Source organism: Nyctibius grandis, chromosome 3, assembly GCF_013368605.1.
Source record: "Nyctibius grandis isolate bNycGra1 chromosome 3, bNycGra1.pri, whole genome shotgun sequence".
Lineage (NCBI taxonomy): Eukaryota > Metazoa > Chordata > Aves > Nyctibiiformes > Nyctibiidae > Nyctibius > Nyctibius grandis.
Genome location: NC_090660.1, coordinates 39,483,329 through 39,507,314, shown reverse-complemented (window position 1 = coordinate 39,507,314; position 23,986 = coordinate 39,483,329). Strand labels below are relative to the sequence as shown.

Genomic DNA, 23,986 nt, shown 5'->3' with positions numbered 1-23,986 from the left:
TGTAAATTCGGTTCTTTTTTAGCAAATACATCTAGTTCTGGTTGCCATGAAGAACTCTCTCTCTAGTCAGGGTTGCCCCCTGAATACCTTTCTTCTTTGGGCTTGTGATTGTTTGCAGTAGATGATGCCTCTGGTCCTCTATCAGTGTTTCTTTAGGAGTAGTATGTTAGTGTGTTGCTCCTCTGCATGTTGCTTTCTGCATGAGCAGAAAGAAATTGTAAGGGTTAAAGTGTTGTGTAGACCTGAAATTCAAAATTTGCTTCTGTTTATCTAGTTTGGTAGTGTTTTGCCTATTGGATGCTTGACAGCTATTATCTATATTCTAGTTAAAATAAATGTTCTAATGTCTCTGTCCATAGGTTCTATAGCAATCCTTTTTGCAATTAATTTTTACACTAATTTTGTTCGTGTATACCGCTTTTCCTTCATTTGAATTTTCTGTCAGAGTGCTGGTAATTATGAAAGGCTATATACCTGTTTAAATATCACAGAGCCATTCAAGTGTCTTCCACAGGTAACTGTGCTATTTGGTAAGAGGTTTGACGGCATCTCTTCTGCAGCTTTGGTGTATTAGGGTTGACTGAGCATGTAAAAACACAGCCAATCTGCTGTTTGAAGCTTGGCATGATTCTCAGTATCTTCTTGTGTCAAATACAAATTGTATGGAAGACGTACTTCCACACAATTCAAAGGATTCATTATCTAGATAGAAAAGTTTCAAAGTGTACTCAGAATGCTATCAAAGTGAATGCTGTCCATAAGCACAAGCTGGTAGCTGTGATAAATATAAGAGGTATCTAAACTAGGTATGGAAGATACCACTTCCTGTCTTCTGCTTGCTGTTTTTGTCATAAAAATATTGGGTATGCTGGCAGGAGCCTCCTACAAAATAGGTCTGCCTCCTGTTTTCCACTACGTAGCATTTCTAGCCATCATCCCTGCTGCATCCTGATGTTCTCGATGAGAAAAAGCATGCATGTCTGCTGTGACATTCACTTTGGGAATTTCTTGCAGGATTGTTGATAGATACGTGGCTTGAGTTTGTCTTGCCAGCTAGCCAGCACAATGGCTGGATTCTGAAAATACCTATTTGCTGTTCAGTGATCTATTGCCCAGGCCAGGTACCTTTATAGATCTCACTTTTTCTGTGTCTCCTTCTGCACTGTTGCAATTTAGAGAGCTGAGTTGGATATATGTAGTGCTGTGGTGTTGTTCTATATGGCAGATCTAGTCTCTGATTAGAGAAACTATCAGCTGTCTACATTTCAATGGTCAGGGTTTGTAAAGGAAAGTTCCTTGTGGAAAAAACAAACCCCATAACGTGTTTACTTGCAGTATTTACTTGCAGTGACTTATCAGAGACATCAAAATTGCCAGGAACAGTTTAACAGTAAAACTATAGACATTAAAGTTCTACAAGATCACTACATGGAGAAGTCTATTTTCATGCACTTATGTTGATTGCTAGAGATAGAATCATTCTTTGTCATATTTTGTTTGATTTTGAAATAATTGTTGAAAGTAAAGATCTAAATTTTTAGTAGTCCTTCATGATATATTGACCTTGCTCCAAGCTGTTGATTTATCACATTAATCGCATTTTTCACCTTTTATTGATGTGTTGCTTTCTTTCATTTGTACTTGTAACAGCCTTTTGCTCTAAATGGTAATTAAAACATGAGTTTAACTTGATTTTTCAAGATCATGGGATGTGTGATCACCTAAACTGCCTAAAATGGTTTTGGATGGTAGCGTAGAACTGAACTGGAACATTTTCAGTAGGTTGATAAAAATACCTTTCTGATCTGGTCTTTTAGAAACCTGAATTTACAGAGTCCTCTTGTCTTTCCATTAATGACTTGTACATTTTTTTCACAGTTGGTCAGAATAGTAGCTTGGAACTAATTTTCAGGTTTTTAGATTCTTAATTCTATGCTTAAATCTCATCTCCAAGTATTGCATTTTTTCCTACGCTGTTTCTTAGTCTTACAGTTAAGAATGTGATGACCTTTACTGTCATACTCCTTCTTGTCACCTGTTACGTACTCCTTTCCAGGTCTCTGTTCCCTTTTTGCTATTTGCATCTTGTTCACTTCTTTCACTGCTATTTGTCCTCTCTTAGTCTATCACACACTGTTCATCTCGGACATCTAAAAGTGCTGCTGGTCTTGCCTGAGAGTAAACTGGTGGGTTTAGATGTCTTATAATGTACCTTTTGATTCTTGGATCAGGCAGGTGGATGTATGCTGCCTATGAGTAAAGGCAACCAGAAAAATACTGTTTGAGGTAAGACTTAAGGTCTTACTCGTCCTACTGCTTCACGTCGGTCGAGCAGACTTCCTTTTAGTCATCTCCACAGGTCCCAAACACTTCAAAAGTGTTACAGAGTGTTGATACCTAGCGCTGGGAGGTCCAAGTAAAGTGTAAGGACGCTTGAGGGGACACCCTGTCGAGAAGGGTGAGTTAGGAAAATTACACATAGACTATGTATATTGAGGAACATCAGCTTACAGTAAATAACTTTCTTTTCCAAGGCTAACAGCATTTGAAGAATCCCTGGATCTTTAAATGTTTTATGAATATAGATATTCTGTGTTTAAAAGCTGGGTTACTGGATATATCCTAGCTACATAAAAGGCTGATTCCTGTTGAGGCTAAGAACTTTTACAAAGAGGGCACTGAAGTTTCCATGGAAACCTTTTAGTCCTATGTCAATAGTTATACTATCTGTAATGTAACAAAAGTTTGAAATACGATAATTAATTGCAACTGTCATGCTTCTTTTCTTAGGATACAATCACATGGACATGGCAAGGGCCAGGAGCGTAAGTGGTTTATGTTTTATTTTTTGTCTCGTGAATGTTTTCCTTCATTAGTTTTTATTTACATGACTTATAGGTGTATATAGTCAAGTAGTAATGGCTAGTTATTGGTTTATTCTTTGGGTTTAATTTGTGGTTTTTAGCTATTATTCCCTAATTATGATAATATTCAGTTAGAGTAATTCAGGTGTAAACGGTGTACTCCTGCTGCTATGATTTTGGTGGTTTGCAGAATGGATTTTAGGTTTTTATTTCAGATTTTTTTTAGCCAAGTACCTGAAGTAAAACTACTTGCTTCTGCTCTACCTATTTTATTGCCTGCAAATTGATTTGGTGTATTTCTGTATAAAATCTGTATGGCTATTTTTTGAAATTGGTCTAGTCCCATGGAAACAGTCGTCACACTCAGGGAATTTGGAGATACTGCTTCCATTATCTTTCCTGAATACAACTTCGATTTTTTTAAAACAAAATGTCAGCAACATGAACAGTGGGATTGAGTGTGCCCTCAGCAAGCTTGCCGATGACACCAAGCTGTGCAGTGCGGTTGACACGCTGGAGGGAAGGGATGCCATCCAGAGGGACCTTGACAGGCTTGAGAGCTGGGCCTGTGTGAACCGCATGAAGTTCAACAAGGCCAAGTGCAAGGTCCTGCATGTGGGTCAGGGCAATCCCAAGCACAAATACAGGCTGGGCAGAGAATGGATTGAGAGCAGCCCTGAGGAGAAGGACTTGGGGCTGATGGTTGATGAGAAGCTCAACATGAGCCGGCAATGTGCGCTTGCAGCCCAGAAGACCAATCATATCCTGGGCTGCATCAAAAACAGCATGGCCAGCAGGTCGAGGGAGGTGATTCTGCCCCTCTACTCCGCTTTCGTGAGACCCCACCTGGAGTACTGCATCCAGCTCTGGGGGACCCAACGTAAGAAGGACCTGTTGGAGCAAGTCCAGAGGAGGGCCACAAAGTTGATCAGAGGGCTGGAGCACCTCTCCTATGAAGACAGGCTGAGAGAGTTGGGGCTCTTCAGCCTGGAGAAGAGAAGGCTCTGGGGAGACCTATGAGCAGCCTTCCAGTACCTGAAGGGCACCTACAGGAAAGCTGGAGAGGGACTTTTTACAAGGGCATGTAGTGATAGGACAAGGGGTAACGGTTTTAAACTGAAAGAGGGTAGATTTAGATTAGATATTAGGAAGCAATTCTTTCCTGTGAGGGTGGTGAGACACTGGCACAGGTTGCCCAGAGAGAAGCTGTGGATGCCCCCTCCCTGGCAGTGTTTAAGGCCAGGCTGGATGGGGCTTTGAGCAACCTGGTCTAGTGGAAGGCGTCCCTGCCTGTGGCAGGAGGGTTGGAGCTAGATGATCTTTAAGGTCCCTTCTAACCCAAAGCATTCTCTGATTATTCTAGAGCTTCCTGAGCAAATTCATGTAATGTAAAATACTAAATGAAGCAATTCTTTCTTGTTTAAGAAAATGATTTTTTTATAGCATTATTTTCATGTTGAGGTTGGAGTAGAAGTTTTGAAATGTTTAGATGAAGATCAAAACAAGAAATTTTGAACCCTAAGTAAAGGGAAGTTGGATTCTCTGGTTAATGGCTTGCCATTAGCCTCCTCCTTGGGAACTATTGATTTGAATGTCCCACCTGAGATCCTGTATTTTAGTAGTAATGAGGAAACCATTGGGATTAGACAAGATTCAAGTAATTTAGAATTTTGTCAATTAATTTTGCACCTTCAAATGGACTGGGAACCGGGTCTAATTAAGGACACGTCTAGATTTGGAGACTTGAGGAAATCAACTTTTAAAGGTTCAGCTTTCAATTAAGTCATAGCATTGGAAGTGGATGAATCCATGATAGTGTCTAAAGTAAGTAGGTACTGCAGCATTTACTGCATGCAGGGATTTCTGTTCTCTCCTTGTGAGCTCCTACCTCTTCCCTTGCGTTTGCACTGCAGTTCATCTAGCAAATTAACTCGGCCAGAGGGGAGAGAGGTGAGTAGCTTACTTCCAGCTTTGTGTCCTACCTTGAGGAGTCAAGAACACATGGAAGGAGGAAGAAGAGGGAAGGAACTTGTAGGTGTGTTGCCTCAGATCACTTTCATGTGTAGAAAACCCTTATTTGGAAGTGCTGACCTCTGTTAATAAAGTTAAATTAAATTAAAGCTGAATCAGAATCTGAGGCAGCATATGATGTTATGCAAATTCACTGGGTCAGTTTAAATTACAGCTTTACTTAATTAGAATTAATTCTCCTGAGCGACCTAAAATGTATTTCTGATGTCTTCCAGAAAATACTGTTAAGACTGATACAGTCTTCACTTTCTCAGCAAATGCCTCTCTTCTTCTGTCATAGTGTTAGCCAAAATTTAATCTGGAAATGTTGCTGTATCCAGGAGTATTCTGTTTGTTTGAAATTGATTTAGCCTCTAAAATGGATTGAAAATTTGTCACATGGAAACATATGCACTTTCTTCCACTTATGGAAAGTAATGTTTTTACTAGTTTGACAGTATTCAAAGCAGATCAACTGACTTTACCATGAAAACAAGAATTGACTATAGCATACAACTTAAATTTTCTCTACATCAGACTTGAGTTAGGTACAGGTTCTATCAGCATCAGACTTGAGTTAGGTACAGGTTCTATCAGTTTTTTAAATTGATATTCATAATTATGATTTAATCTTTTGAGGATTACAGAGATTTGGTAGAGAGAAAAGTTGAATTGTTAACTTACTGGCGTTTTTTTAATGCTCTTGTCAAGGACCTAGAAACCAGTCTTTCACATTTCCCATCAGTGACGTAAACTTCAAATCACAAGTTCCACTGTTGTTGTTGCTCCTTTTCTTTGCTTTCATGTGTTGCAAGTTCAGTAGGAAAGAAGGGGAAAAAAAATGTGTTGCAGCTGTGAATGAGTGTATAGCAAAATGAGTAGGGTGTTGCTTCTAGGAACTGCACTTTATCTACCTAAGGGGATTTTGACCAGCCCTCCCCTCACAATGACTGACTGCTCTAACTACCTAGATACTGTATAAAATGTGGCTACTAATGCTGCTCCCTAATTTAGGTTTACTAAATTCTTTCCTGGATTTGAATCTTGCTGCTTTCTAAGGTCAAGTTGATTCCACTTATCTTGTGTCTTAGGCTACTAAAACACATGTACTGCATTTCATTAACAGACTTCTGAAGTATAATGAACTTTGATTCCAAACCAAGGTCATGATAAAATCTTAGTGGTTATAATTAATCTTGCCAATTCTATGCTGAATGCAGCATTTTCCTGAAACAGACTTACCCTTTCTTTACACATTATGCATACATCATATCTTAGTGTATGGCTTAGTACCTGTATATCATATTACTGTTTGTCTTCCTGCTTTTGGATATCTTTTAAGATGCAACTTCAGTGTAAATTGCTTTTGTTCCACCTTACAGAATGTAATGTATAGAAGTACTCTCAAAGATCTTTTCTGGTTTTATGTGGACATGATTATACCTACACGTAGGAATGTTACTTGCAGACTTTGGAGCATAATGTGCTACTGTTTCACTACATGTAATTTTTTTCCTCCATCCTTTTCCTTTTTTTTTTTTTTTTTTCCCCTTTTAGGTTAGAAATTCTGTGGCTTACTTTGTGTCAGTTGCACAATTCTGTGGAAATTGAGGTCAGTAAAAAAAAAAAACCAGTGCATTCTGAGAAGTATCAGAATACATGATATTGTGCTTAATTCTACAGTAAAAGCTTATATTCAAAATTTGTTTGTATGTATGTCTGTAAAAACAGGTTAAAATGACACTTATGTTTTAGACAAGTGGCTTCTGTGTCTGAAAAGTAGCCTAAAAATGGAATAATGAAATAGTGTTCCACTTGACTTAAGACTTTACTTTCTTTTTCATTTAAATTGAGTAGATAGATTTCTGACTCTGTTTAAGGAGTCTTTTGTGAACAAATTTCTAGTCTGTTCATGGCCTGATTGCTATTCCAGCTAGTATACCAACTGTATATGTTAGATATCCAAGTGTGTGAATGCTGATGTACAAGTGAAGGACTATCTTCTAGACAAAAATCATTGTAGGTGGTTTCTTATGGGCCAAATAGGTTATTTAATTTTTTTATTAGGCTGCACTGTTCGGAACGTGAAATCGGAAAACGCAAAGAAAATCTATGTATATTCTTAACTTTGTTTAGAGGAAAACACTCTGTGATCCTAATGCTGAAGACTATTGTAGTGAAAATGAAAAAACAATTAGAAACCTCCCTTCTACATTGCTGTCCTTATGCATTTTACAGAGAATAATTATGTTTTTGTGGAGAAGTACAATATTTTAAAGGTGTGATGTAAAATATTTAACAGATGTTCTGCAATTGTTTTGCTTGTTTTTTAATAATGAAGCAGCTGTTCATCTCTGACTGATGGAACTGATGGCAGGGTAAATTCGTAGGAAGAACTATTACATATTTACATACACATGTATGTGACTATTGTAACATAGCATATGCTAATCATGGTATTTATCATTGCTATGCACTGTGTTTAGTTATTTATGCTATAAATTCTTCTCAAAAATACTGAATGCACAAAATACCAGCCATTGTATCTGTTGTAAAAATTTGTGGTTTGTGTTACCACTTTAGTTGCATGTTTTCAGCTACTAATAGTATATTAAAAAAAAAAAAAAAAAAATTATTTCCAAAATAGTGGCCCATTGTCAGTAGAAGGGCCAGGGAGTGACTGCCTCATGCAGGGATAAGACAAAACAGCTGATTGGCAGGATTTTTACTGTATCTCAGGAACATGGTTTTCTGCCCTAGGCAAGTAAAATAAAATGGTTTCTTTCACACAGAAGTGCACACTGCTGAGCTTTCTTGATTTTTGAGGCAGCAGCTGCTAGCAGATGCTGAGTTTCTGTAGCTCATACAGATCTTGCATAAGGACAAGTTATGATCTTTGGTTCTCTTTAAAAAAAGAAAAAAGGAAAACAAAAAAAAAAGCTAGTGACTTTCTGAAATACTCCATACTAAAGCAGGAGCTGGCAGAGGGTAGAGAAGCAGAGCTATTTGCAAGGCTGCTCTCAAGTACGAGGTGGAGTACTTGAGAGCTACTTGTTGAATCTGTTGAATCTGTTTTTGTAAGGAAGTGCAGCATATTTAGGAATGTAGAGGAACAATGAGGTATTCTGTGTTCAAAGTCATGTTTTTCCCCTGGTCTGCAAAGTTTCTTGGCTTTTATTCCTGCTTTGTTCCATCAGCACAGGGATACTGGCAAATACCAGCCAGCCTTGATACCAGAATTACTGCTGAAGATCCAATAACTTAAAGTGTACAGCAAAACAACGCAACTTCAGTATGTTTTTGATTAAATGATAGCTAGTAAGGTCTAACAGCCAGCAATCAGGATCCGAAATTTGTTAGTCTGGGCTTCTCTGCATATAATGTATGTTCTGGCATACCATGTGTGTCATCCAGCATGTATATTGAGAAGCAAGCATCTATGTAGATTTTATAATAGATTATTATAAATATTGGTCCATCCATCCTGTACTTAGAACTGGCATGCAAGCAGTCTTAGGAAGAAGAAAGGGTATATGATCATCTGCACATGTAGTTTGGTTTGGCTCATGTCAGTTTGTTTTGCTGGCCTGTCAGCTTCAGTATTCATACATCCATCACAGTCTGCAGCGGCTGAGAGTTCTTCTCTTAGTTTTGTTAGTGGTGCTGAAATGATCGTACTATTTCTGTCCAGTTAGGCACAGATATGTAGAACGCCTCTGAAATCACCTCATATTCAAACTTGTCCTATGTTTGGATGAATGACTTGATAGCAATTTGCAACTCAAAGAAATAGAATGGGGCTTGGAAGTTGAAGGAACAATCTCTCCATCTCTCTCAGCTTCACAATCTTTGTCCTTTTGTGTATTATATCACATCAGGCAGGTGTACCTGCTTGTAAACCTAGAAGACAGGAGTCGTATGTTTTTAGTTGCAGTGGTGCATATAGGGAAAACTGTAGCAAAACCCAAAATAAATACAGATTTGTCCATCATTCAATACTTCTAAGAAACAGTTAGACAAACATCTAATGGCAGCATTTTGGATTCTGCTGATTATACCATTATGCAATTCTGAAAATATAGCTAACTTCATAGTTATTGAGAAGTATTTGCTTAAATGATAAACTTTGTTTATTCCCCAGTTGTTATTTTCTTTTTTTAAAGACCAGTGTGAAATTTCTGGATCATAATTCCCATTTTGTACTACCCATAGGTAATTATATGAAATGTAACTAAGCTTATTACAACTTTGGTGTCCACTTCAGAAGCTTCCCATGGGATTGTGAACATTTTGTTCACTTATGCACTAAGTTATCTCGTTGCATTGCACTACTAAGGGAATTGTCTGTCTGGTACTGAGCAGGGGTGGGAATTGGAGTGGTCCCTTCTTGTTCCTTCTATGTGAGAAGTTAGTTACTTAGCAGAAATGGGATGTTTTGAGGGTTTTTATCAGTGAGACTGGCCATGATCTTGAGCTTACATCATATTTCAATGAACACTTAAAAACATAGCCAAATGCTGGAAGGTCTTATAATATAGGCTATTCCATTGTGAAAGCTGCCTTTTCTGTTGCAGGTCTCCAGCAGTTCTGGTTTAATTTTACTGCCCTTCCAACCTCAACTGTTCTGTGATTCTGTGGCCATCTACATTTATTTAGAATTTTTCTTTCAATTGAGTATTGATAACTAGTGTCCAATTTGGAGGAGAAATTTTTCAAAACCTCCAACAACAGAAGATAAAAACAGTTCTGATGTGTGCATTAAGCAGTCATATATGATTTCAAAATGTGCAGGGAGAACAGTAAATACCCGATGTCCTGAGAATTTGAATTCTTAATATTTAAGCTATAGAACAATGTTCACGTAGCAGGTACTTTTCTTGGTTATCTGGAAAGAGCTGAACAATACAGGATGTGAGAGAAAAGTTTGTGCAAGAAAATGCTGATACTTTTAAATTATTTTAAAATTCCTGGTCCCGCTTATGAAAGGACGATAAAACTCTGCTTGGGTTCCATGAGGTAACAAGTGAGCAGAGTCACCATTATATGAATTTCTAGAAGTATGATGCATCCTTAAGCATTTGAGTTGAGTTCTTAATTTTTTTGTAGTCCTTTTGTTAATATAATTTTGTAAGTAGCAACAAACTGTATACATTTTTCACCATAGTGCTATAATAGAGTTTGTTTAAAATGTTAAATATTCTTGGTATAATTCAGTTCTCTGTATGCAGTTTCTACCTGTGTATATTCCTTCAGAAGAAGAAAGAAAAAACCCAGTGTTGTATGCCAATAACGTCAGACGTGTAATGGCAGAGTAAGTATCTTGTAATATGGAATAAAAATAGATGTGTGATTTTAATTTTAGGATCAAGAAAATGTCATTAAATCAAGTCAGTGTAGTTGCCTGCTTACAAGGAAGCTTGTAATCTGCAGTAGTATATACAAAACTTTTTATATAGGAGTTGCCTTCCTCTCTGAGGAGACCAGGGAGCCACAAATACAGCAGGAACTGTAGGAGTTGGTGGTTTTGTTTTTTTTTTTTTAACATGTCTTCATATAACAAGCCAGTTCTGCTTGCTGCTGTGGTTACTTAGTCTTCTGGGGAGAAAGGTATTGTTGAATTCTATGAAAGTTAATGTAAATGAATTTTGTGCTGTTAGGGTAACGTTTTAAGCAATGACTTTTTTAATGAGCTTAAGAATAGTTTTGTGTATTCATTGTTAGCCTGTGGTTATTTCAAATAGTAAAGCACGGGAAAGCTGCTTCTGTTGGAAATAGAGCACTGATACAGTGCAGACTAATTGAAGTTGAATGTTAATGTGATGACACTTAAAACATGTGTATAGTGTATAATAAAGCCAACATCGAATATGCAGACCTTTATTCTCTTTTGTTGTATTTTTGATTAACCTCTCTTGTTCATTCATTTTTTGTCCTTTCAGTAAATCTTCCATTGGTCAGTAGATGCTCTTTTCAGTATTTACAGAGATCATTACAGTATTTACAGTTATCGTTAATAACTTTTGAAGGCTTCATGAATCTTTCTAATCCTAATTTTGAAAGAACTTGTGAAATGTTAATTTACTTTGTGTAACTTGTCTTCCATTTCTAAGTTACCAGTTTCAACCAAAGGCCAGTTTGTAGATAGAAACTGGTGATTCTTCTCTGGTTTATAAGCAGAACCCAGCTCTGTGAGTTTCCTTAAGGATGATGGGCCTATATATAGCAATAGATCAATACTCGATCCACTGTATAAAAGGACATTTCTCACAAAAGAAAAAACAAAAGGATCTGTGTGAATCAACCTGTCTTAGAGTTGCAGTGGTCTGAAAGACTTTTGTGGTTAGTTTAAGACAGTCAGCTGACATTACATAAGTGTTGTCCTCAGACTTTGGGTAGAAGACTGTGTTATTAAACCTTCATTCTGAACTCTACTCCAATCAGACGACAAGGGATTGTGTGGTATAGGGAGACGTTTTGAAAGCCTGCAGAACTTTACAGCAACCGGCATGTTGAAAGCCTTCCCTCCTATGTGTGCATAGGAGGAGAGACATGATTTTCCTTGTCCTTTTGTTTCTCCCTCCCACCTCTGAAGGATTAGGCATTTGGGGTAACAGAAGTGGGATGCAGGTCTATAGGGAAGACTGTCAGAATGGGAGATAGCAAATATGGCTTGCTTTGAGATGGAGTATGGGCTGTAGATGCTGTGTTGATGTGAAAGGAAAATAAATGTGTTTGGATATCAAAGTTCTGAACTTAAAATGCAGCTAGGAATAAAACAATGCTGACGCCTGGATGCTGTCGATTACTGTAGACCAGTTAAAATAACATCAACATAGCGAAAATTTATTTACTTCTGACCACTTCCAGATGCTTACTTCCAGTGTCATTTCTCCAGACTCTCCCAGACCATTCATGTGGCTTTTGGCGTAGGAGATACCAGCTCAGATGCTGTAAGTCTGTTCTGGGGCTGTAGCAGTTGCAACTCTAGCACCTCAGGTGCTATTTGGTGCTAACATTGTACTCTGCATTGCTGAATAAAGGACAGTATTACTGCTTCATCTACATTTGTCTCCTTTTCTTGAAGATTGAATGGGTGGCAGTGTACTATTTTGATGTCACGAGGTCACTTCAGGATCTGTTCAGATGTCTGCTTTCCTCTTCCTTGCCATCATGTTTTTCTGGAAGAGTCGTCTAATCCTACTGGATATTTTACAGCAGCAGAGGTGGCAGTCGCAGATAATAATGTATTTGTGAGTCTAGAACCAGTGTCGTGGCAAAACCTTGTGTCTTGCCCCTAATTTCAGGGGGTGTTGGTAGAACTTGCTGAGTGCAACAACAGATACAATTTCCACTCCTGGAATCTGTTTGTCCTCATCATAATCTTGTCTTGTGAACATCTTCTATTAAGTGTTGAACAAAGCTCTTGACAGGATGTCTGATTCTTACGCTGCTTCTGCTTGTTATCTCTACGGAGAATTTTTGGTTTAGCATTATTTGTTTAGCTTATCTGTGGGCAGCCACAGATGCAAGTGATGGGGGTCTCGAGGTAGTTCCTGTTCACTTATATATAAATTGAATATTTGACAAAGGAGATACTGTCATTCACAGGGGTTTGCTTCCTTAGGACATTTGTTTCTTGCAGGATGGATGAATTTACTTACCCAAAACGTGAAAAGTGAGGATGGCCTTTAGACTCTCTGTTTCAGGCCAGGAACTTCAAGAATAACTGTCCTCCTGTGCTTCACGTTCCCTCAGGTAGCCATACCAATAACAAAGGAAATGCCATTTTTTAACTCCTGTAGTGCTCTATGGGTCTGTTGTATTCCTTCTCATCCAGGATGACAATGATTGTTTACTTTTGAAGATGCAGTCAAGTGTTAACCCACCACTTGTATCATTCATCTTTTCTGCTGCCATATACCGTCCATTTGAGTATGAACACACTGGTTTGTTTTTCCTGGTTGGGGATGATCATCTCATTGATGTGAACATTGTGACCAGAAGTTACTTGGTCCAAATTACTGTTCTGCAAGCACCCTTTCCTGCTGCTTTTCAGGACTGCATTTCACAGGCTTTTTTGGTAAACTAAACCTAGTTCATGCTTTAATTCAAATGTAATATGAGCTGATCTCCGGATGGATGGTGTTTCAGTATTTGTGCACTGATCCGTCACCAAATTCCACAAGAATCCAGGTGATACATTTCCATTTTTTAAAGGGCACTGTCATGGTAGAAAATCAATTTAAGACTCACAACTTCTACAGATCTTTCAGTTGGGCCTGTGGTTATTTGCTTCAAGCAGTGATAACTTGTAGTGATATCTCTTGTTGCAGTTGTCCTCATCAGGAGGATGAGCAAGATCCAAGCCTTAGTGGCTGATTGCTTTACAGCATCTATAAAAATACAAAGTTTCTTTCTAAAGGGTTTCTTAATCTCACCTATCCAATTACCAGTATTTTAGTGTCTGTGATCTTCAACCTTTATTCTCATTAACAGATATTTATTCAATAGCATTGGGCCAAAAACTAGAATCATATGTGGTCTTGTTACAGCCACTCCGCTCACTGTTTCTTCAGTTTCGGGGGTTATCTGTGTGATCAGAACTGCCATTAGTCATGCAGGATAGCCACTGCTGCTGAATAGTTACTCCGTGCTTGTCTTCCTTTGGATCATTTTCTTAATCTGCACAAAAGGTATGTGCAGATAAGATTAATCTGCTGTTTAAAGTATGGCCCGCTACCTATTCCCTATCAATATGCTTGGCATTTGATTTTCTCACACAACCTATTTTGTTTGAGTGAGTCTGTCTTGTTGGGTCTTTCTGGCCACCTTCTGACTGCTGCCCTGTTTAGTCAATGTCCTCCTCATCCTCAACATGCTATGAGGAAGTGTGTTTAGAATCAATTTCGAATCACTGAAAATGTTGAGTGCTTTTAAATAGGGGAACAGTCCTTGCAGGTTCTCTCTTTAAAATAAATAAACAAAATTTGGTGATTTTAATTCACTTCATGTGTTCTTTATTGCTGCAATACAGTTCTGAAACCACCATGCTAGTAAGTTATGCTGTGTAGACACATATTATATTGGCTCACTTTTGTAAGCATTACTTACAATTGCAGAACTGTCATTTTCGTCTTCATATACGTGAGCTATTACCACCTTACATTGATGATAGTCAGCGTGGATTACTTTGATCTGTTAATTTATTAATTTCAGCACTTACTCTTTCTTCTATGTATTTTCTAGTTGAGTGTCAAGCTTTCTGGCCTATGTTATTACTTTCTTTTTTTTATATATCTTCAAAGTATTAACTCATGATTTACTGGAACTACGGTAGTGTTGTAAAATTGCCAGTGTGTAGACCTGAGGCTTCAATCCTAGCTCTTCTAGAATTATTAGAAACAAATCATCTGACCTTGCCATCACAAGTATTTATTTCTAAAAATTTCTCTGTGATAAAGGAAACATTTCTACCACTGTTAAAGCATTGGAAAGTACCTCATTTTATTTGTATTTCTTATATTTCGAAGAGGACATAGCCTCAAGCTTCGCCAGGGGAAGCTCAGGTTGGACATTAGGAAGAATTTCTTTACAGAAAGGGTCGTTAGACATTGGAATGGGCTGCCCAGGGAGGTGGTGGAGTCACCATCTCTGGATGTGTTTAAGAAAAGACTGGACATGGCACTTAGTGCTATGGTCTAGTTGAGATGGTGGTGTCAGGGCAATGGTTGGACTCGATGATCCCTGAGGTCTCTTCCAACCTGGTTGATTCTGTGATTCTGTGATTTGTAAGATATGTTACCTTAACTGTTTCCTAATGTAAAGTATTTATTCCATATGACAGCTGTTTTCTTGCCTCTTGGCAATTTTACTATCAGCTAGTAATAAGTTATGTCACTGTTTATATTTTTTTCTTATGCTTCAAAAACACTCTTATGCTTCGTAGCTGCATCAGTTGTAACTTTTTCCTCTGTCTTTACCTTTCCATATTGTTTTTATGCATCATAGTTTCTAATTTACTGATACCCATTTAAAGTTTGTTTGCTTGTTTGGGTTGTTTTTTCCCTAAAAAAAAAAAAAAAAATTAGTTGTTTTTTTATTGTGGCATTGTAGCCTTTTGCCTGTTGAATAGATTCTTGAACACCTGATTTTCATTAGCACCTTTATTCTGGAAGACATCTGATAGTTGTAAAGTACTCAAAGTACTGTTTCGGGTATAGAAATACTGCTTTAAAGAAAAAAGTGAGTAACTCTTCCATTCCCACTTTGCAAAACAAAATTTGTTACTACCTTACTATCCATTAGGGCTCAAATACATTTAAAAGGAGTATGTCAGTAGCTCAGCTTTTCATTAGTTGCATGTACTTAGCACTATTCATTTTGTACACAAAAGCCCATGGTAGTGCAGGCAGCTGATTGTGAAAATCTGCACTGCAGGCTTTTTGTGCAAGTCTGAAGTAACCTCATCCATAATTACAGGTGTAAGCTGCTTAAATAATTATACACAGAGCTGTTGGACACTTATTAATGTATAAACACAATTTGTTTTGCTTTACTTTGTTAGTTTCTCTTACAGAAACTATCTTCAAAATAGGGAAGAATATGGTTTAGATAGTACAATTTGGGAAAAAAAATGGAAGTTAAAATCTTGCAACTTTGTTAATTGTTTTTATGCATATGGCAGATATTTAGACTGAAACCTGATGGAAACTGGACACCTTTGCCCCTTTGCTTTTCAAAACTATAAGCACCTCAGAACTGAAGTTCTGTTAGCGTTCCTGATTTAGGCATTTCATTTTTCTGATCTTTCTGGTGTTAGAACTCAGCATTATAACTACATACATGACACTAACCAGGAGTTTTTCAGTTTCTTTTGTGGCAAGCCCAGAAAGACAGACTTCCTGTAGAAATATCAAGATGTCATGGTGTGGTTTGCATTTTTCCAATAACTTTGTTTTTCTTCTCCACTTATGCAAACATTTAAATACATGTTTTTATGTTTACAGTAGATGCTCAAGTCAGTTAAAGTGCAGAGTGCTAGACATGGAACTTGAAAACATCTGTCTTCCTTATGTTTTCTCTGTCAAGTCCTTGCCAGGATCACTTTACCTTTGTCTGAGCAGGTCATACTGTTAAAGCAGTAACTCTTATCAGCTTGACATATGAGGATTGTGGTTTTGCTTTTGAGAAATTAATCCTTTTTTCCAGCGTGCTGGCGAAGGCAGAAGATATTACAGATAGTCTTTTGTGTCCATTTTACCTTTTGTCATTGTCTACGTAGTCAAAATCCGATTTTTTGTTTCTTGCAGGCTTTGACAGCATCAAATCGCTGCCACTGTATGTGATACAGTAATGCTAGTTGCTGAAGAATAGCTTTGAGGGTGTAGGTTTACAGTAGCTTACTGGTCTATCTCATGGCTGTTTGTTGTATTTTCGGTGGCAAATTAAATCTAACTTTGGAAAAACTGCTGTGCTCTGTGTCTGTGCTGTCTGAAGTTTTATATGTGATTCTGCATAAGCACTGGTTGGACGCTCAGCACTCATGAAATTCAAGACTTTTTTTTTTGTCATTTTCATACCATCAAAGGCATGAGGATCAGTATAAGTGGAATTACTGAAGTGCTGGAGTTAACAAGTATCCATTTGTTTAGGTTTCAGACCATACACAAAAATGGAGATGAGAGCTGCATTGTGCACTCTGTTTATTTCTATGAATGCTGTAAGTGTGGCAATTAGGCAAATACAGTTACTGAACACGGTCAACTCTGTTCAGCTTCTTGCTAAGTTTATTTTCTCAAGGAAGAAATAAATTTATTAAAGTTAAGTAATATTTTGCAACAGCCTGGTTTGAACTAGATTTTTGAATGCTGACAGCACAAAAAGAACCTGCTTCATTTTTCACCCCTTGAAGATTTGTGATGTACAAGCCTACAAGATCTTACCCAGACCAGCAATTACAGGACCCATTTTCTTAATGCAAGGGATAAACGCAGCTGTTAGCAGCTTCTTTTTATGTCTAAAAATTAAACCATCATGAGATACTATATTCTTGATATGAACTCCAGACTCTTATGACTGGAGCTTCATTTGCTTGGAGAATGTCACAAAGCAGTAGTCCAAGGAGAGAAGAGGGGCTATCTACCCTGGCCTTCCAAAACTAAATAGGTGAAAGCTCTTCAGCTTGGGAAAGAAAGGAAAAGAGAAAGCGGGGGGTGGCGGGGGGGGGGGGAAGTGGAGGGTTGTTTTGAAGGTTAGTAAAACCATGAGTGTTCTGGAAATGCATAGTAAGGCAAGTCTGTTACTTTCCATAGCAGAAGAGATAGAAAGCACACAACATTAGATCAGCTAAAAGTAAATGGAAATATGCTTTCAAACATGTATAAAATTTTGGCACTCACTACCAGATGCATAAAATGAATTCAGAGCTGAGATATACTGTAAAAAAATTTGGTCAATCAATGATTCTAAATGACAGTGGTAAAAAATAGTCTCTGGTTCAGGAAGTTCCTATACAGATGACCACTAGAAGCTGGGGTTATTTGTCCACCATGTTTTGTATGTCTTTTTCCTAAACATCTAATAGTGAAGTAAAATACCAAATTTGCTATCCTTTTAATGTCTTCAGCACCCTATAAAGATTCTAGTTGATTTAAAGGGGTTCTTTTGAGCAGCCTGTGGAATGTTTTCTGTATTAGTTCACAGTTCTGCTTCTTAACAATGTAAAGCATTTTGAAAGTGTTTTTGTTGAAGCATAGATTCAGAATGTCACAATATTGCCTGTACTATTTTCTCTCACTTTGCATAATTTTACAGCAGTCACATTCTGTTTTGTGTTCAGAATTTTGTATGTGTAGTGGATTGGTATGAAGAAAATGAGAAAGTTGATAATTTATTTTTATATTATGACTGCACAAGCGTTAGACATAGGGAGCTGTTTGGTGTGAGAAGTCAGGATTTAACAAGTACAACTGTTGGATGTAACAGATTGGGTTTGCAAGAAGGCTTTTGTGTTTTTGTTTGGTTTTGTTTTGGTTTTGTTTTTTTGAAGTGACTTGCTGACTTTGGTATTTCATGTAGTAAGATATCGTGAAAGGTAAATAGCCAGCATTTCAGAGAAGGTAGGGAGGGAAAAAGTCTTAAGATATATCAAGCCAGACATACACATCTGACCATATAAAATTGCTGAACATTAAAAAGGTTGTGCTCAGGTTAACTGACTGTGAAAGCAGAGGTAGTATGAATAAAAGAGGGAAAAACTGCTTCTAGATGAAGATATGGGAAAAGCTGTTATGTTCCTAGTTTATTAAAAACATTGGGTTGCACTTGAAATTTGCATCTCGGATCGAAATTATCTTCCCCCACACAAACCCCTCCCCAGCAGTTGAATTGAAGTAGAAAAAGATTGCCCTGGAGATGAGTTGGAATAGTTTGGTAACTGATTCTGTAGAAAATCCTGCGAGTTGCAGTTGCACCCAGGCTTTACAGTGAACTCTAGTATGCCAGTCTTTATTCTAAGAAATTGAAAAATTCACAAGTCTTAGCACAAATAATGAACTTATGTTCCCCAGCTTCAGTTTCTTCAACATGCTGAGCTGAAATCAAGGTCCTGTTATATTAAACTGCTAGCCTTATGCAGCTTGTGATTTATCTTCTGAACCCAAGAGCCCCTTGAACTCTAATTTATCTGACCTTGGTTGATCCTGTGGCTGAACTTTACTGTGAGCAAAAGTTGTTTCTTCCCCTTCTTTACTTCTCATCTTTGTAATTCTGAAAGTCTGTATGTATATATAAACACACTGCTTCAGTTCATTCTGCTTTTTTTAGAAGTCCAAAGGCTGGAAAATTGCCAACAGGTGAGCAAGAGAAGATGCTTTTATCCTTCTCCGTCCTTTTCTGTTATGTGTTGACACTGGGCATACACGCAGGCATTAATTGTAGTGGGAATTTTCCTGTACTGATAGCATTATAAGTCTGGCCCAAATACTGCCCCTTCTGTAAGGGGTGCACACAGCTATAAAAAGATGCATGTTATATTTTCCTTTTATGATTTGGCTGAGTCTGAGATGATCCCTGTTCTTATTTCGAATTTGTTCTGTATCATAAGTTTGGTGTTGGTTGGTTGGTTGGTTTTGTGGTTTGGTTTTTTTTTTTTAATTCCTTTTTGGCTAGCCTCCTTCAGCATGTTTGGGGACCAGTATTTGGGAGAAGTTATTTAAATCTGGCATTGGTTCTGGGATGGCAGTCAGTCAGGCTTCGACCCTCCCCCCAGGTTAAGTGGCCTGATCTTTCTTAGTCACCTTCTTTTTGATGTCTTTGAAAAGCTTCTGACTTTTAGTTTTAACGAGTTACTGTTTCTTGCTTTGGCTTGCCACCTTATTGGTTATGTTTTAACTTGTATGTGTTTTCCTTGAGAGAACATGTTTTTAAAAAAAAAAAAGTCTTTTCGTTCTAATTGCCACCTTTAATGAGTTGCTGAGTCATACTGGAATTTTTTTTTGTCCTTTGAGAATTTTTTTGGTGTCTTGTCACTTCTCCTGATTCCCTAATATGGTGTGTCGTTTTGTACCACAAATTAACACTTTACCCTTTTGGTTTCTTCTTTTAGCTTATTTTTAACCAACTTCCCCTCTTCCGTGTAGTTGCCCTATGCTTCAGCTGATCACCCCTAAGTTCCTGTATTTCTGTTGTGTGCTACACCTACTGTTGCCTTAAGATCTGATGAAATTTGGTGTAATGTGCCTGGCTGGACAAGATATTCTTCTATGTAAGCTGCCCTGGATAGTACTGCTTATAGTGTGTTCTTGCTGCCCTAGGAGTTCAGCTATTTCACTGACAGTTAACAGGAAAGTTTATAAGGATGATCTAGTGCACACACAGCACAAAAGAAGGGAATAGGAAATAATGTAAACTGGCAGGATAGACTCTCCTTCTTTCATCTGCCCCTTTTTCTTTGTCCAAGGAAAATTGTTTTTTGTATTGTATAATACCAATGATTTCATATTGTATAATACAACAGTTACATTGAATACCATATAATGTAAGTACTGGCAAGACCTGGAATACCTGATCTCTAAGTCAGGTGGAACTTGGAAATGGATTTAAATCCCCCCAGAATGAGGATGTTCTTCATCTGGATTTTGCACAACATTCATTACTATGTTAACCATAAGTCTATGGGATGAAATATGGTATCACAAGAACCTCTTGTCCATTCCATTAAGGTGGTTTACTGATTTGCAAATACTACTAGGACACTCTTCATAAGAGGAGTAGAGTGGTGAAACGGGAACAGATCAAGAAATGAAAAATTCGGAGAAACTGAATTTAATTGCTTAAGATCACCCATATGAGGCAATTTAGCCTTTAGCAGTCTGCAGGATTTTAAGATGCCTTTTCTATGTACCTGTATCTTTTTGGTTTAGTTGGCTTTTTCCGTTTGTTCTTTCCTGTTTGTTGTGTCTCCTTGCAAGGGGGAGGCTGTTCATCCAGAATCACTACCCTGTGTGTCCTTGGTTTATTCATTAGTAGCTTATAAATAATATCTATTTTTTTAACATATTTGGTACTTTTGAGCTTGAATGTCTATTAGCGAGGTGTTCTTCCTGAATATTTGACTTTCTCAGCCTTAGAGAGAAGAGAGAAATCCTGATTAGTAGCTTTAATGTTAGGTGCCTGTCTTACTAATGTATTAGAATTCCTGAAGTTTGACAATTAATTGGTGGATAAAAGAGAAGTGGCTTATGTTATTTACATTGCCATTCAAAGCCTTGTAACGAGATTCTGGGGAAGAGGCTACTTAACAGAAATTAAGTGGTTATTGCATGAGAGGTAACTGCCATTACAGATCAAACTGTCTATAGTAAAGCATAGAATTGAATGCAGAGTTTTCATCAAAGCCAAAATGGCAGTGGCATGCCTCAGGCTTTTGTATCAATCTTGCCATTACTGTATATTAACTTCACAGACAAAAAAGGTGGTTAGTAGTAAGGTGGCAAAACCTGTAGATGAAACGAATGAAGGTAAGTCAAGAAACAAATTTTGTGAAGATTTAATCAAAGTAGAAAAGGCTGCACAAAGGAGATAACGTTCCGTACGAATATAAGTAAAATCAAGTATAATGGAAAACATGGCAGCTGAGTAACTCCTATGGAGCAATGTTTGCTTTCTAAATTGCATCTTATATTTGTACACTGAATTCTTAAAGGCCTTTTCCAAAGTGTCTTTCTCTTGACTTTGGCACAGCAAATGCAGTGGAACTACAGTATCAGGATTTCCTTGAAGTATCTTTTGGTGCTGCTATTAATACAGAGCATCAAGTTAGAAATAAAGCAAAAATGAGTACTTAATTGTTGGCATATAAAAACTTGGGAGTATTTTTTCTTCTACCTTTCTTATGTCATACACATAAAAATAACTTGTGTTTGCTTGGAGTTTAACTCTTACTTGCTTTTATACTTTATGTTCTATCCATTCTTTATAGAGAAATGTTGCCTGTTGTATAATTTTAATATTACCTGAAGGTAATAGTTGTTCTGCTCAGGTGGTTATTGATTTATTAATATGCTATTGTAATAATAATATATTTAACATAATTGTTAATAAATATTTATTTTGATCTAGATTAATAATTTTTAAAACCTTGTTATTAACTTCTGTGAAAATATTAAGGATTTTGAAAGTCTATGCACTGCCTAATTTTTCTCTTGTGTTCTTTTATGTTTTCATGTACTTATAAAGTCAAAATAGATGGTCTGCAATGGGTAGAGTACCATATTTCATTCTTTGTATGTGAACTTTCTTTTATGGGCTCTTCCTTTTAATTCTTAAGAATAGGGAGCATAATTGTTATAGGATTTCTTGCTACAAAAAAAGTGATGATGCTGCTCAGTTTTCTTAGGTTATCTTGCTTACTGTGTTTCTTTGGTTTATTCAAGGGCGTTGGGAGTTTCAGTAACAGACTATACTTTTGAAGACTGTCAGCTAGCTTTGGCTGAAGGACAACTTCGTCTGCCTTCAGACACGTGTCTTTTAGAATTTGCAAAGCTTGTGAGAAGCCTTGGGTGAGCATATACAATATTTATATGTAAGGTACATCTTTATTGTATATCTGTGTTTATATAGTTTTCCCTTCATATAGCAATAATTGCATTTATGAATATATATGGAATGTTGTCATATTACAACTGGGGAAACACTAATATAAAATTAAACCAATACTGCTCTTGCTTGCAAGCAGCACCCCTAGATCCTAATGAGTAGAGTAGGTTGTAAAATTCATATTTTCAGTCTGACGAGTGAGCAGTGTGTCCGAAGTGTCCTGAACAAAACTAGAAGACACCTCCTGAAGAGGGTCAGGAATACTGTGGGATTTCTAATATTTGATACAGTTAAGAGTCAGTTGCCCTTTTCTGTGACATCTGTGAAGGGAGAATAGTGCTGCCATAGCAGTCTTGTGACTGGATTAATGTTATAATAGTGAGGGCAGAGGGGTCACCCTTTCCCAAGAAGCACAAAGAAGTGGTTGATGTTTTGAGTAGGTTACTGCTAGGTGGACTTTCTAATGAAACTGTGGCTTAGTATATGCAGTGTGGCTCCTCTCTTCTCATGGCATCAGTTCCCTCTGGCTTTAACTTTCAGAAAAGCTTCAGCAAACTGTGAAAAAATTCACATAAACCAAATAGTAGAGCTTGGTGTTGCTGTTTTCCAATTTTTCTCCTGTTTCTTTTCTTATCCTATTGAACAACCACAAACTAAATTTACAGCCTCATCCTATTAACTGCTTTAATATACAAACACCTTTTTCCATTTTTTGTCTCCTCACCTGAAAGTATAGAGCATAGTTTCATGTTTCCATTCTGTACTTTATTTCCTTTCACTAATTTTTACTTCATCTTCCAGTTTGTGTACATTAATGAAAAAAAGAAGAGAAAGATCTATTGGAGAATAAGGAATGTAGGACAACATACATTATGCATTCATATGACAAGCATGTATTAATTCATTGTTGGGACCTCCATCTGAAAAGACTTCCAGGATAGGATAGGAGAGACTTCTAAGGGGAAACAAAGATTCTTGCTTTGTTCCAAAGGCTCTGCATTTACAGTACTAAGGAAAAAAAGCAAACAAAACAAAACAAAAAAATCAACCTGAAAAACCACTCATGTCTCTTATTATGCAGTTGGTAATCCCAGGATTCAGTTTAATCCTCTTGTTAAATTGTCTGGCTTCTGTCTGCTCAATTTAAAGCTGTTCTTTCAAATAATGCCTTTCTGGGTTTTTGTCTTGGCCTCTAAAACAATTACTTGCATTTGTGAGTGAGGTTCCCCACATCCCAAAAGTTCTCTGTCTGGTTTGAGCAGTTGTACATTGGTGAAACATTATCCTGTCTTGATTTGGATATGTGCCAGTAAGAAGGCTATTATGATGGTATTTTTCTGGCACAATCGGATGAAGATTGTAATATGACTTCATCTCTACTGCACATTTGATGGCAATGCAGTCCTTTTGCTGTTCATTCAAAGGTTTTGAGGCCAGGGAGGCATTAAGTTCATCCAGTCACATCCCTAAATAACTGGAGCAGTAAATTTTATCCAATGGAGTTTGCATCCAGTCTTGATACTTGTTTTTGAGCAATAACATGCCTTCAAGGTAACATCCAGTTTTAAATGCAAGATTTTTATAGTAAGGCAATTCCAGACTTGTTTTCGGTTTAGATTGCTTGAAATCAAGTTATACCTCAGTTTGCTACACTGGAGAGTTATTTCTGTTCATGTTATGTATCTACAGGATTCATTAACATTGTCTGTAAAATTTGCTTAGTCTGTGCTTAGCTGGATGGGATCCAGTCCAGAAGCCATGTAGCCACAGCAGTGAGTTCTCATGCTTCATCAAATGAAGAGCTTGGGCTCTGTTAACACAGCTATACAGCTGCCAGGTCACAGCTGGCTGAAACTCATCTGCCTTGTGCTGAACTCTGTGGCAAAATGACTGCTGTATCAATGAGCTCAATTGATCAGAGTCTCATCTTCTCAAATTCTGCATTCATTAGTCCTCAAGCAGTTATGCTTCTGTTGAGCCTGATAATCTATGTCTGACCAGTGAGCTGATTACTA

General features: G+C 37.4%; 1 protein-coding gene across 1 annotated transcript in view; it reads left to right on the top strand.

Annotated features, from left to right (window-relative positions):
• LPCAT1 (lysophosphatidylcholine acyltransferase 1) overlaps window positions 1-23,986 on the top strand; it is a 63,146-nt gene that overhangs the window by 24,303 nt on the left and 14,857 nt on the right. The window contains exons 7-10 of the mRNA XM_068396698.1: window positions 2,791-2,825; window positions 6,432-6,486; window positions 10,103-10,185; window positions 21,809-21,934. Coding sequence (XP_068252799.1) covers window positions 2,791-2,825; window positions 6,432-6,486; window positions 10,103-10,185; window positions 21,809-21,934 — 299 coding nt within the window. The remainder of the gene's footprint in view (window positions 1-2,790; window positions 2,826-6,431; window positions 6,487-10,102; window positions 10,186-21,808; window positions 21,935-23,986) is intronic.